The sequence below is a fragment of the Urocampus carinirostris genome, chromosome 13 (genome assembly GCF_059441175.1).
Source record: "Urocampus carinirostris isolate Australia breed hairy pipefish chromosome 13, RoL_Ucar_1.0, whole genome shotgun sequence".
Taxonomy (NCBI): domain Eukaryota; kingdom Metazoa; phylum Chordata; class Actinopteri; order Syngnathiformes; family Syngnathidae; genus Urocampus; species Urocampus carinirostris.
In genome coordinates, this window is record NC_142361.1 from 23,013,135 (window position 1) to 23,028,441 (window position 15,307).

At 41.5% G+C, this 15,307-nt stretch overlaps 1 protein-coding gene across 1 annotated transcript in view; it reads right to left on the reverse strand.

The window, feature by feature from the left end:
* pde10a (phosphodiesterase 10A) overlaps positions 1–5,543 on the reverse strand; it is a 101,162-nt gene extending 95,619 nt beyond the window's left edge. The window contains exon 1 of the mRNA XM_088350805.1: positions 5,336–5,543. Coding sequence (XP_088206931.1) covers positions 5,336–5,396 — 61 coding nt within the window. The 5' untranslated portion in view covers positions 5,397–5,543. The remainder of the gene's footprint in view (positions 1–5,335) is intronic.
* Between the last annotated feature and the right edge of the window lie 9,764 nt (positions 5,544–15,307).

The window sequence follows — 15,307 nt, forward strand, 5'->3', positions numbered from 1 at the left end:
CTTTTTACAATTTATGCATGCTATTTAGCTAACATTTTACCTTTTGTGCTAGTTATCAAGCTCAGTGTTGACCTCCAATCTAGATAGTTATCTACCCTTGTTTTTAGCTTCCTATCTGGATGTCTAGATGTCCATCTACTCCATTAGCTAGCTATATAGCTCCTTTTTAGCTTTTTACCTGTTAACCTTCATAGCAAATTGTCAAACTACCTTTTTAGATTTGTAGCTGACTTTCCCCCTACCGTTTTAGGTATTTATTAGCAAGCTATCTAGCTCGCTTTTTACAATTTATGCATGCTATTTAGCTAACATTTTACTTTTGTTATATTTATCCGGCTCAATGTTGGCCTCCATTCTCGCTAGCGATCTAGCTTTTTTTTAGCTTTATATTTGGGTGTTTAGATGTCTTTTTACTCTCAACTTAGCTTTGTACTCTTAGCTTTGAGGCTAGCTTCCCTTCTTCCTTCTTAGCTATTTAGTGAGCCATCTAGCTAAGTTGCAATTTTTAAAAATATGCCAAACTGGGTGTCCTTTGCGCAAACAAAAAGTAGCTCGATGCTTCAAAAATTTTGGAGACCCCTGCGGTCTAGTAACATAGAAACAACAGGATACCTTTTTGGTTTGAAATTAAATATAATCCCGGTCATTTTTCACGCTAATCTGTCACAAAAACGTAGCTCTCGGTTTCAAAAGCTAGAACATTTTGTGGTCCCAAAGTGGTGCATTGTACCGTCTGACACTATTCGATGAGTTTCACACATACTGACGTCAATGCTCTGTCCTGACTTGTAACATAAAGCGTTTGGGACCCCCGCCGGCCCCCATTCAGTATTGTGTTCTTGTACTGCGAGGAAATGACTTGCCTTCGGGGTACAAGTACACAGAATGAACCTTATTGTCACTCGGGGGGGAATTTCTCCACCCTTCATTCATAACATCCATTCAGGAGATATTTTTTTACGAGTTTCAAACTGGTGAAATATTCGTCGGATGATCGAAAATATGTATAGAAATACATATATATTCAGTAGTCTTTTTTTGCCGAAAAGGGTGGGGGTTTTTATGTGACCACCAGATGTCTGAACACCTTTTTCAGGCCACATTTGAGCACTTTTCAAGCACTTTTAAGGCCAAGGAAGTTGCCATCTTGCTGCTTGCACACACTCTGTGCTATTTCGAGCTTTTCCTATGTATGATCAATGATCTTTTTGTGTCAATGGACTGCTATAAACTGACATGAATTCTGCCATTCTGCTTTAACAATGCACACACAGCTTCAACACGTCAGTCTTGTTTACACGGAAAAGGCTCCATAGGTGTTGGGTAATAATGGAGTTCAGTACGGAAGACAACAAAAGGAAAGAAAGTACTGTATGTACAAAAAGAAGAAAAAATAGCCAAATTTTGACTCATTTTAATGATATTGATATTCAGTGCATTCAATCTTTTCTTGCTTTTTGTTTTATTTGTTTTAATTTTTGTGCGTGTTTTTCAGAAGATCTGTGTCTAAATTGGTTAAAATAGAATTTCAAATAGTTATTTTTTGGGGCATTTCATTATTTATTAAAAGCCCTGAAGAGTTAATATTCTTAATTTATATTTTACTGTTCTTCTTTTTCAGCGATGTTATGTTAAGTGTGTAAAAATCTCAAATTATTTCTTATTATTTTTGCTTTTTGTAGATCCGTGAATATTTCAATTTATATCCCATGTATTTTCAGGGATCCCCTGCAAAACATATGAAATTGTACTAATTACTAAATAATTTGGTGTGTGTTGTATTATTATTGATAATATATCACTAAAAAAATCTATGGAGCCGTTTGGGAACAAAAGAGTCGGCTCTTCTATATGAGCCAAGCTAGAAGAGCCGCTTCTAGAAAAAGAGCCGTAATTCCCATGATTAGTTAGGTCAAATCATGTTTATCTGTATAACCCTTCATCACAAGAAGTCCCAAAGGGCTGTAGAGACTATTAGGACACCATGCCCTGATCTAAAACCTACATGAGGGCAAAGAAAAACTCAAAAACCTCAACATGAGGAAAACAAAGAAAGTTGCACAAGAGGTAATCCCCCTTTCAGGATGACCAGGTCAAAATCAAAATGGATGTTGAATTAGCAAATAATAAAATTAAAAATACAATAAATATAATAAAAGTATAATATAAAATAATAATGATAATTATATGTCCACTTGATGTTGCCAAAGCCAGGTGCCTCTCACAAACGCTGTACTTTTTTCTATTTTTTTCTCTCTCTCTATCTCTCTTTCTTTTACGCTCTCTCTTTTTCTCTTTCTTTGTTCTTCTTTGTTTCTTTCTCTTTGTGTCTTTTTACCTTCTTTTCCTCTCTCTTTTTTCTTTTCTCTCTTTTCCCTCTTTCTCTCTCTCTCTTGCTTTCTCCTTCTCTCTTTCTCTCCTTCTCTTTTCTCTCTTTCTCTCATTTCATTTCTCTTTGGATTTCGTTCTTTCGCTCTCTTTTCCCCCCTCCCTCACTATTTCTCTTTTTATCTCTTTTGTTTCTCTCTGTCTCTGTCTCTGTCTCTCTGTCTCTTTCTTTGTCCCACCCTATCTACTTTTCTCTCAGTCTCTTTCTCTTATTTCTTTCTCTCTTTTTCTCTTACTCTATAATCTACTAATACGGCCCCCGACTGAATGTTTGTTCTATTGTGTGGCCCCAAAATTAAAATGAGTTTGACGCCCCTGGTCTAAAACATACTGCTTTTTATATTCCCCTTTTTTTCGGAATACATAAATTTTCAAAACAATTGGATTGAAAATAGATCAAAAATCAAACTGTATGTGACCCAAGTATTTTCAGATTACAGATGACATATTTGATTCAATCTGTCCGATTATGCTGTGCGTTTTCTCTGACTTCATCCTGTTTTTGATTTTTGATGACCTCAATGCCAGAAAAAGCAAAGAGTGAAATTCATTGATAGAGTAGATAAGTCAATCTAGGTTGACATGGGAAAGTGTCTGGCCTTAGATCAAAGGTCTCAAATTCGGAGTCTGGGGCCACCGAAGCAGGGGTTAGGGTGAGGTTGGGCCAAATGGGGTTTTCTTGAAGGGGCAGTATTTTATATTTGTCCACTAGATGTCGCTGTCATGTGTAGTGCAACCGATAATGAATCCAAGGAAGACTACAAACTACGGTGACTGAAAGTGGGCAAAAAGCACTTTTTTAGTTTTTTATACTGGGCCTCTCTCAAGGAAAGACAAAAAGAAAGAAAAAGATTGTTTTTTAAACAAAAGGTATAAAAAATAGGGCTGAATAAATAAGGCCAAAAAAAAGGAAAACGGGAATAAAAAAGTTGGGGAAAACAAAGCAAAAAACAGGGAACTGAGAGAAAGAAAGAAAAGAAAGGAATTAAAGAGTGATAAAGACAAAATATGCAATTTTATTTCTTTTTTCCTTACAATTTTTTTCTTTGCCTTTTTTTTTCTCGAGTTTTGCCTTTTGTCTTATTTTTTTTCTCTCTTTTTATTTCTTTCCATTTTTTCTTTTCTTATTCCCCTTCTTTTCGAAAGTAAGCTGCTTTTCAATCACTTTGAGTCTCCATATGTTGTCTTCTCAGTAGCCTAGATGGTAAGGCGCCCGCTTTGAGACTGGGAGGTCGGTGGTTCGCGCCCCGGCCGAGTCATTCCTAAGACTTAAAAAGTGGTCGGCGGCGCCCTCTGTTGGCTGCGGCTGCATCGGCTCGCTACAACGGGTCAGGTGCAATCGACATTTCGTTCTGTGTACATTGTTACACAGAATGACAATACAAGGAAATTATTATTATTATTATTATTCTTCCGTTGTGCTTTTAACTCTCGTTTTTTGGTAGCAAGACCGGATACAGCGACATTTAGTGGGAAAATAATACACACTAACCCTTTAACTTTCATATTAGAGGTGGGGGGGCAAACTATCCACGAGGGGGGCGTAATCATTCCCCGGGGCTGCGAGTTTGAGACTTCTGCCTTATATAATGCGACAACTTGTTTTGAGTGCTGAAAAACCTCAAATTCAAACTCAGTTAAATATTCAAGATGCCTATCTGCTATTGGCCATTTTCATATGAAATACTGGTCTACTAATAGTTTGCATCATGGACTCATGAAAATACTAATATGCTATTAGCCGAACTCCTTGCCACTATGTCTTTCTCTCTTTTCATCCAGTTCAGAATCTCCTAACTTGCTTTGCCAGTTAATGCAATAAATACAATAGTGTATTTCATGTACTGCAAGGGGTCCCAAAGCTGGCAGTGATGCAAAAGGGAGAATCAAAAATATGATAGCCAAAGCTTGCAATAATCAGTAAATACAAAGTAGTTACTTGAATGGCTATTTTCCCAAAATGTATGGCCTTAACCAATCTACGATAGGGACTATATGAAAAAAATTAGGCGATAAAGATTTTTTTGTGATTAAGGGCTGTACAGGTAAATGTGTTTTGGCTTAAATTAAAGCAAGGATGTTTTTAATGGTCACAAGTGTAAGTTTTGAAATCAGTTCCTTTTGTAATACGCTGTTGCTATTCCCCGCCCGCATCCACCCACTTACTCCGCTGGGCCAGCTCGAGTCACTTCAAAGGTAAACAAAATTCCATTTTTCCTTGACATCAGGGGGTTTGAAACTTGCGGCCTGTGGACCATTTGTGGGGTTGTTGTGTGAGCCCCATGTTTTTATATTAAATTTAAAAACATTAAAGTAATATTCATTTATTGTCATGTAAATCCTTATTTTTTATTCGTTGATGTTATTTCGTGCAGAAAATGTGGTTGATTACATATGTGCTGAAATCTATTGTTCTATTTACCTCTTCCTTACTGACTTATTTATGAGCTTATTTACTCTAATACCGTTTATTTTATTTGGCCCCATCTCACCCTGAGCCCCAAAGAAAATTAAGTTTGAGACCCCTGTTTTTGATGTATATTTATTTTTATTATTTAATCATTTGCAGGTATATTACACGAGTAGTGCTTACTATATTGTATTTTGATATTTTAATGTCTTTAATCTGAGGTATCGACGGTCAGAGCTAATTACCATAGGCTTCACCACCCCACTATACGGCAATTCAACTTCGAGATCCCACCTCGAAACCCATGTCGTATCCCAGGCATTTTCTGTACTCGAGGAATGCGCTTAAAAGTATGATATGTTGATAGTTCAGCATTCTAAACCCAAAGACACATAAAATGTGACTTTACAGATACGAGATTATAGAAAATAATCCGCCACCGGACACAAGATTGAGATTAAAAATAGCGAGAGGGATGATGAAACGTGCGATTCAGTCTTTTGAGTAATTACAAGTGGAAATAAAGGAGAGTCCTACCTCGTTCTACGGGTGATTCCTGAAATCCAAGTTGCTCCAGACTTTTCCGTTTCTTCGACATTTGTCGGGACGTGAGTGCAATCCCGGGCCACTTTCGGGGTCGCCTTTGTCAGCCGGCGGGATACACAACACGTGGAACAATCTGCGCAGGGTGACGAAAACAAGTGCTCATTCAGACGCGTGTGCGTATTTGCCGCGTTATGTTTGGCGCGTAATCCACACAACGCACTGTCTAGATTCGGGGTCTATGTGGTAGTGGTGGGTCGTTCGCGGACGAAAGGAACGTGTGAGCCGCCTCTTTGAAGTGAACGGCTCCCTTTGAATCTGTCGCTCTCTCTGTTTCTGTTCATATTTTTTTATCTGATATATCTTTTTCTCTCACTCTTTATTTTTTATCACTGATTTTGTCTTTCTCGCCCTTTTCTGTCATTCTTTCCATTTGTCTTGTACTCGATTTTTCCATCATTCTCTTTTTCTCACTTGTCATTCTCTCTGTTACTTTTTCTTCCATTATTTTTTTCTTTGTATTCATCCATCTCTCATTCTATTTCTCTTTTGCTCTTTCTCTCTCTATTTTTCCTGAATTTTCTCCTGAAGAAATTTTGATCTCTTTTTCCCACTCTCTTTTTCTCCCTGTGTTTTTCTCGTTCTCTTTACAACGTGCTTCACACTTACCCATTCATACATACTCACACCCAGCGTCAACTACCTGCTTTAGGGATTTTGTGACTTGCCCAAGAACACTTCGACATATAACACGGAGGAACCGGGAATCGAACCTGCAATATCTTGATCCTAAGACTTTACCTCATGAGCTCTCTTTTTACATTTCTCTCTTTCTCTCTCGCCTTTTCTAATTTTCCTTTCTTATTCTTTTTCAATGCCTCCTTTAATTTGTCTTCTTTTTCTCTCTTTCTCGTTTTGCGTCTTTCTCTCCTTCTCTCTTTTTCTGTCCATCCTTTCTAGCTTCCCCCTTCCATCTAGCTATTTATCTAACCGCTTTTTTCTCTCTCCCCTCTCTTTTCGGTGAGCCGAGCCGAAAGAACCGTTTCTTTAGAAAGAGCCGAAATCCCCCTCCTTGTTGCTTTGAATGCATCGAATCCCGCGTGATCATCTCACGAGTGGATTTGTTTTATTATTTTGAGCGAATGGGCTTGTGATGACGTCAGAAGAGCCTTAGAATCAGAAGCCGATGACGCACGGCGGAATTCTCGGATAGCGCCGATGAAAGAAAGAAAAAAAGGAGCCAAAAGACTACATGTACAGAACACGCGAGTGGGGTTAAATGTGCACGCGGACACGCGTGTGTAAAATTCACACGTGGAATATTTTGGCTCTTCGATTACATCAACGTTCAGACTTTGACGTCACGCATTTACACATGTTACCTTGAACGTCTGGAAAGGCACTTAAATCGATTGTTCTTGTTTCCCACTGATGTCGTTGCTTTATTTTCTCTACCTTCCCTTACATTTTCATTTATATTGCTTGTCCTTCGGTACCGTATGCAACAAACTTATCTTATGTTTTATTCGGTTAGAATGCAGCAAAATTATCCATGGTTTCCTTTTTAGGTGGCAACGCCAAATTACTAAAATGTAATCATTCTAAATGAATCCTCCCAGTTACTTTCCTTTGCTGCCCTCTTCCGGTTGATTTATATATCAAATCATGTTCTATCTATCTTATCTATCTACTGTATCTATCATTCTATCTATCTATCTATCTATCTATAGCGGTGTCAAACTCATTTTAACTCGGGGGCCACACAATTGAACAAACGTTCTCTCATTCACACCTAGGGACAATTTGGACCGGCCAATCCACTTGAAATGCTTGTTTTTGGAATGTGGAAGGAAACCGGAGTGCCCGGAGGAAACCCACGCAAGCATGGGGAGAACATACAAACTCCGCACAGGAAGTCCGGCAGCTGGATTTGAACCCACACAGGAGGTTCCCAAGACCTTAGAACTGTGCCGCACATGCGCTAACCACACACACACATATATATATCTCATCTCGTCTCATTAGCTGCACCGCTTATCCTCAGTAGGGTCGCGGGGGTGCTGGATCCCATCCCAGCAATCATCGGGCAGTGGGCAGGGGACACCCTGATCTGGTTGCCAGCCAATCGCAGGGCACACAGGGACAGACAACTTGCTCGCTCATTCACCCCTAGGGACAATTTGGACTGGCCAATCCACCTGAAATGCATGTCTTTGGAATGTGGGAGGAAACCGGAGTGCCCGGAGGAAACCCACGCAAGCACGGGGAGAACATACAAACTCAGCACAGTAAGTCCGGTAGCTGGATTTGAACCCACACAGGAGGTTCCCAAGACCTTCGAACCGTGCCGCACAAGCGTTAACCACCATATATATATATATATATATATATATATATATATATATATATATATATATATATATATATATATATATATATATATATATATATATATATATATATATATATATATATATATATATATATATATATATATATATATATATATAGATATATATATATATATATATATATATATATATATATGTAACGGGTGTAATAATAACTTTTATTTTATTGAAATTCCTGCTAAAATATGTGTATAGTTTTTGGTAAATGTCCTGCAATGCTGAGTCCAACAGTGCCATCTGCTGGTATGGGGTGGGGTTTGGTTTTGGCTTCTAACATGTGACCAGGAGGCGGGGTTTTGTCAGTTTTACCAGAGTACTACAAAGAGATCAAAGAGATCAGACCCAGCAGAAAAAGCTAATGTTGTGACTCATCCATTTGCAGAACTGTAATAATAAAAACCTCATCATCCAGTCCAGCGTGAATGTGGATCTTTGGTGGGACACGTACAACGCGGTTACATTGGTGCCGTGACCCGTGACTTCTATCAAACTCGCCGAACCGAGGACTGTCCTACCTGTCACATGAGCTCACAGTATTTGAAATTTTAGTTACATGAGCGATATTGTTTAGCTCATTACAGTGCAGTGTCACAGTGATACGAAGGCTGCTGATTTATTTTGTGATTTTGACTTATTTACATTTTTTTCTGTTAATCTTTGAAACATGTTTAATCAGAGCAATGTGTTAGCTCCACAATTTGACACACCTATTCACTTTGGCAGGGGCAGGGGCATGTTTACCCCCATCCCCACTGATAATAGTTCTACCCCAGGTGGTGCTACACATAGAGCAGAGGCAAGTTCCAGTGTGAGCACCCATAATGCAGCTGACCAACATGCTAGCCTACCTTCACCTCAGGTCAGACCCACATCTACGCCAAATTCCACAAGTGAAATTTCTGAGGGTTTAGCTGATCACATGACAAATATTATTCAGGAGATAGGACATAAATTGGCTGATAGCATATTCTCAAATATACAGTCACATAATATAGTAGCTCCTAACGCTGCTGCCACACAAGAGGTAGCAAACAGATTGAGTCAGGTGGTTACGCAGAGAAAGGTTAAGGAACCGCCGTCATTTATTGGGGATGGCTCAGACTCAATAACAATACATGAGTGGGAAGATCTAATGAGGACATTTATAAAAAGGAGTAATGTGAGACTTGAAGAGCAAGCAGAGGAAATCCTTTTACATTTGAGAGGAAAAGCTAAAGATGTAGTTAGGTTTAGCATTAGAAACAGTAATATAGACGTCTATACCCGCCCTGACATGATTTATAGTCTTCTCAGGAAATACTTTAGCTGTACCAAGTACTCTGCTGTCCCTTTAGCTGACTTTTATTCAACATTGCCCAAAGACCAGGAAGACCCCTATGACTACTGGCTGAGACTAAACAGAGCAGCTGACCTTGCCTCTGAGTGCTTGAGAGAGCAGGGCAAAACATTTGACAACCCTGAAATAGAGGTTACTCGCATGTTTATTAGGAACTGCCCATGCAAGGAACTGGCACTCACTTACAGATCAAAAACCATCGAAAAGTGGTCAGCATGTGAGGTACTAGAGGTGCTGAATGAATACCACGCTGAGAAGAGCTACAAAGCAGATTCCCTACAACAACCTGCGAATAGAGCGGAAATTGCCGTACACAAAGCTGAGGTGAACCATGGTCCAACCCTCGTGCACGAGCCACCTCAGACTTCGAGCCCACAGTATGTCTCTCTAACGGACGTTATTAGTATGTTGGAGAAAGTTCTGATACGTGTTACCTCGAACCAGTTTCAAGAGAGAGGGGGAGCTCCAACCAGGCGACCTGGGGCCAGAATAAATGGTTTCACTGCCAAGCCATGTATCATTTGCAAAGAAGTCGAACACAGTGCTCTCTCTCATTGCCGAGACAAAAACCTTTGCTTTCACTGCCATGCCCCAGGGCATTCTCGACGTGATTGTCCAGTGACGAAAGTTGTCCCGCTGCCTCAGGGAAACTAACTGATCTGCGCTTAGGGGAGAACAGTGCAGATCAACTGAGTATACCTCCCACCACTAATGTGAAGCCTGACATGCAAGACAATAAATCAATTTATGAGTTGTATAGCAACAAGATACCTCCATCGAAGAAGCTGATCTTTCAGGGGTTTCAGAGAATAGCGGAGACTGACGAACTGTTTTACACACCTGTACTTGTGCAAGAAGGCCCCACTTTCAGAGCGCTGTTGGACAGCGGGTCGATGGCTTGTACAGTAAGTGAGGACACAGCTAAGTACCTCCTGCAGCAATTCCCTGATATGATGAGTTACACGGCCGATGATTATGTCATTGTAGGCTGCGGTGGACACCAAGTTTCTCCCAGAGATATGTACGACATTCACGTCACAGTTTACGGGTGCCAAATGATAATACCAGTAATGGTGGTGCCAGGCCAGACAGAACAGATTATCCTTGGCAGCAATGCCATCAAATATATTTTGACTCAATTGAAAAGTACTGATGGCTATTGGAGATTAGTTTCCACTCCTGACAACGGTCTGTCCGATAACCACAGTCAATTCCTGTCAATGCTTTCCAACACAGAGAGATGGAGAGGTGATTGCATTCCAGACAAGGTAGGGACAGTAAAGATCAAGAGTTGCGTGACACTAAATCCACGGACCGAGTACGTTATTTGGGGCAAGTTACCTGAGTTGGCCGGGGCATCAGCGGGCAGCACAGTGGTCGTTGAGCCAACCCAATCTAAGGCTGCGCCCAGACAAGTCCTTGTCGGACGAGTTGTTACTCCACTCTGGGGAGATGGATGGGTGTCTGTTAAAGTCTTTAATCCCACGGACAGAGTTGTGGTGCTGAGAAGAAACAGGAAAATTGCAGATGTGTCTCCTTGTATCGCAGCGGAAGACCTGCCCAATGCAGAGGAGGTCAAGTGCAACGTGCAGAGTGTACAGAGCAAAGAGGTCGACCCAGGTCAGAAGAGGACATGATGCGTGCATTGGAAGCTCTGGGACTGCAAGACATTGACCTGAAGTCATGTGAGGTTTCGCTGCAGTGTAAAGACAAGCTCCTTCATATCATCGAACAATTCGAGTCAATCTTTTCTCGCCATAAGATGGACTGTGGAGAGGCCAAAGAGTTTGTACATCGTATCCACCTTGTTGATGATAAGCCGTTCCGTCTACCCTACAGACGTATACCACCAAGTCAGTATGAAAAACTGAGGACGACTCTGAACGAGATGGAAGAGAAAGGAATTATTCAGAAGTCGACTAGCGACTATGCATCTGCGCTTGTTCTCATATGGAAGCGGAATGGAGAACTAAGGGTATGTACTGATTTCAGAAGGCTTAATGCAAGAACCATAAAGGATGCCTACCCACTACCGCATCAAGCTGATGCTTTGGCCGCACTTGGGGGAAATGCCTTTTTCTCCACAATGGATCTGACGTCAGGCTACTACAATGTCCCCTTGCACCCTGACGACAAAAAGTACACGGCATTCTCCTCACCATTCGGCCTTCACGAGTACAACCGGCTCCCTCAGGGACTTTGCAACAGTCCAGCAACATTTATGAGGATGATGATGTCAATATTTGGTGATCAGAATTTCATGAGCCTATTATGTTACCTCGACGATCTGATGGTGTTTGCCCCCACAGAGGAAGTTGCACTCCAACGCCTGCAGATGGTGTTTACTCGCCTTAAGGAACACAACCTCAAGCTCGCACCCAAAAAGTGTTTTTTCCTCAGACGGACTGTGAAATTTCTTGGGCATGTCATCAGTGAGGATGGAATTCGGACTGACCCCGAGAAAGTGAGAGCGATAAATGACGTACAAGTCGCTGATCTAATGGAGTCGGATGGCAAGACGCCATGCCCTAGTAAAATCAGATATTTTCTAGGCATGGTGATGTATTTCCAAAGCTTCATTGAAGCATGTTCTGCGAAGGCAAAACCTCTGTTCAGGCTCACATCTGAATCTGGTGACAAGCATAAGCGCAAGAGAGCCCGCAAGAAAGGTCAAGTGAAGCTGACGCCTGCAGATTGGTCCGATGCATGCCAGAACGCCTTTGAAACACTGAAGCACGACCTCGTGACAGGTGTCGCTCTGGCCCACCCAGATTTTGATGCGCCGTTTATTCTGGCTGTCGACGCATCCTTTGATGGGATTGGAGCAGTCCTGACACAGCTGCCACCTGGTGGAAAAGTAGCCAGACCAGTCGCCTTTGCAAGTAAGACGCTCTCTCGCTCCCAGCTCAACTACCCTGCACACAGGCTCGAATTTCTTGCCTTGAAATGGGCGGTATGTGATAAATTCAGCCATTGGTTGAAAGGAAGACACTTTACCACGTGGACCGACAATAACCCACTTACATACATTTTGACCAAACCAAGACTTGATGCGTGTGAACAGCGGTGGGTAGCGAAGCTAGCTGCATACAATTTTGACCTGAAGTACATTCCCGGCCCAAAGAACATCGTAGCCAACGCTCTGAGCCGTGAGCCATTTGTACGGTCATGTGTGGGTCATCGCCTTGTTACCGAGCCCTATACTTCTCTCTTGGACCAAGTCAACAGGGTGAACAACAGTACTGTGCAAGAGGTGTTCAGAGTATCCAACAATTGTCATGCTGTTGTAGACGAGAGTGCTGGGACATCAGACGAGTCAGTAAAAAGGGCAATTCCATCAGGCTCCAATGGTTCTGTGACATCAGAAGAGGTTGCTGCTGTCTTCAGTGCTCAGTCCACTGGTGGCGTGGGTCAAGTGATGGGAACAGATGCCAACTTCAATCTTCTGCAGAAGGGAGATCAGTCAACGGCACTCCCACAGAGTCAGCTTGTTGGTTTACAAGAACAGGACAACACAATAAGCAGAACCATGTACTTTGTGCATAGACACAAGAGACCTACCAGGCGTGAGAGAGCTGTCGAGTCGCCTAGTGTGATGAAACTACTGAAGCATTGGAGCAGACTCACCATACAGAATGGCATGCTCTACAAAATAAGGAAAGATCCTCACATGGCCAAGAAAATCTTCCAGTTTGTGGTGCCTGATTCATTGAAACAGAAAGTCCTTCAAGGTTTACATGACTCAGCAGGTCACCAAGGCCAGAACCGTACTTTGTCTCTGGTGAGGCAACGATTCTTCTGGAATGGCATGGAACGTGATGTTGTGAATTATGTCAAATCCTGTCAGCGCTGTGTAGTAGGGAAAACACCGGAACCACACAACCGTGCACCACTCAAGAACATAGTCACCTCTGAGCCTATGGAGTTGGTCTGTATAGACTTTTGGACTGCTGAGCAAGAGAACAAGTCTGTAGATGTCCTGGTCGTAACTGATCATTTCTCCAAGATGGCACACGCCTTCCCTTGCAGAAATCAAACCGCCAAACAAGTTGCTCGCCGTCTGTGGCAGGATTTCTTCCTTGTCTATGGTTTCCCTCGGCGTATCCACTCAGATCAGGGAGCCAATTTTGATAGCAAACTGATCAAAGAGCTTCTAGAGATGGCTGGAGTGCAGAAATCCCATACGACTCCGTACCACCCCATGGGAAATGGTATCGCAGAACGATTTAACCGAACATTGGGAGATATGATAAGAACCCTTCCCCCTCAGCCCAAAGCAAAGTGGCCACAAATGCTGCAGCAGCTCATCTTCTGCTATAACTGCACAGAGCATGAGACAACAGGGTTTGCACCGTTTTACCTAGTGTTTGGTAGGATCCCTCGTCTCCCTGTCGATGTCATGTTTCAACATGCTAATACCAATGATGCTGTTGTCAGCTACTCTGACTTTGTACGCCATCTGAAGAAAGATCTACATGAAGCTGCTCAAATTGTACAGAGGAATACTCTCAGAGAACAGACTCGTCATGCCAAGCTGTACAACCGTAGGGCCAAAGGATCACCTCTCGTCGTGGGAGACCGGGTGTTGATCGCCAACAGAGGTGTCCCGGGGAAACGCAAAGTTGCAGATAAGTGGGAGTCAACCCCGTATGAAGTCATATCAGTCAAGCCTGATCTCAATGTCTACAGAGTCAAGGATTGTCTGACGGGCAAAGAGAAGGTAGTTCACAGGAATTTGCTGCTCTCTGTTAGCTTCTTGCCCTGTGAGGATGATCTGGCCAGCGAATCTGAACACTCAGAGTCTGACGCTGCTATGCATGGAAGTGATGTATGCCCTGATTTACCTGACGCGGTTGAAGACAGTGATGTCCGTACAGTAAACTGGGTGATACAGGCAGGTGAAGAGCAAGTTCATCCAGAGGTAGAGGATAACTCACTAGACAGCAGATCTGATGCCCAGTCCGACTCTCGCAGTGTTGATACATCCAGTCGAGGAAGTCAGCACATCCCCGAACAAGATGTTGACCATACTTCAAGTGACATTACGGAAAGCCCATCACAGTGCTCTGAAAACATGATCCCTTTGGGTATGGGTCTCCCAGACGAGACCCCATTGAACACTGACCATCTGGACGCAGACTCCCCTGATACTGACTGTTTAGACTTGACTGCCCCAGAACTTCAAGCTCAGGTTATTTGTGCTCAACCTAACCGTTATGGTCTTAGGGTCCGCCAGTCCATCAGGCCTCCTAGTCGTCTTATTTGTCAGATGAATGACCATGTGGTAGGTGACAATCCTCTGTCCGCAATATCTGCAAGTTCCTAGTTTAAGTTCAGTAGAGATGCATTTTCAGTTTGAGTAACAAAGCTTGAGTAAGAAACAAGAATTGTGCCTATGTGAGCACTTACAACTACAGGAACAATGTTTGATATTTCAGAGATGTAACAGGCATCTTTGAGTCTGTGCTTAGTTAGGAGTTTGATCGCCTCCTTTCTTTTCACACTCCTTTTTGGGAGAGTTTTAGAACTGACATGCACTTCAGTTTGTTCCTTGTAATACTGTACCAGTTTTCGTGTCCTCTTTTTCATCAGTATTTGCCTTTTTGGCATGTGATTTTTTTTTCTGTTTAGTGTAGCACTCCCATATTTAGCAGAATTTCAGGGGGGTGTATGTAACGGGTGTAATAATAACTTTTATTTTATTGAAATTCCTGCTAAAATATGTGTATAGTTTTTGGTAAATGTCCTGCAATGCTGAGTCCAACAGTGCCATCTGCTGGTATGGGGTGGGGTTTGGTTTTGGCTTCTAACATGTGACCAGGAGGCGGGGTTTTGTCAGTTTTACCAGAGTACTACAAAGAGATCAAAGAGATCAGACCCAGCAGAAAAAGCTAATGTTGTGACTCATCCATTTGCAGAACTGTAATAATAAAAACCTCATCATCCAGTCCAGCGTGAATGTGGATCTTTGGTGGGACACGTACAACGCGGTTACATATATATATATATATATATATATATATATATATATATATATATATATATATATATATATATATATATATATATATATATATATTTTTTTATATATATATATATATATATATATATATATATATATATATATATATTTTATATATATATATATATATATATATATATATATTTTTATATATATATATATATATATATATATATATATATATATATATATATATA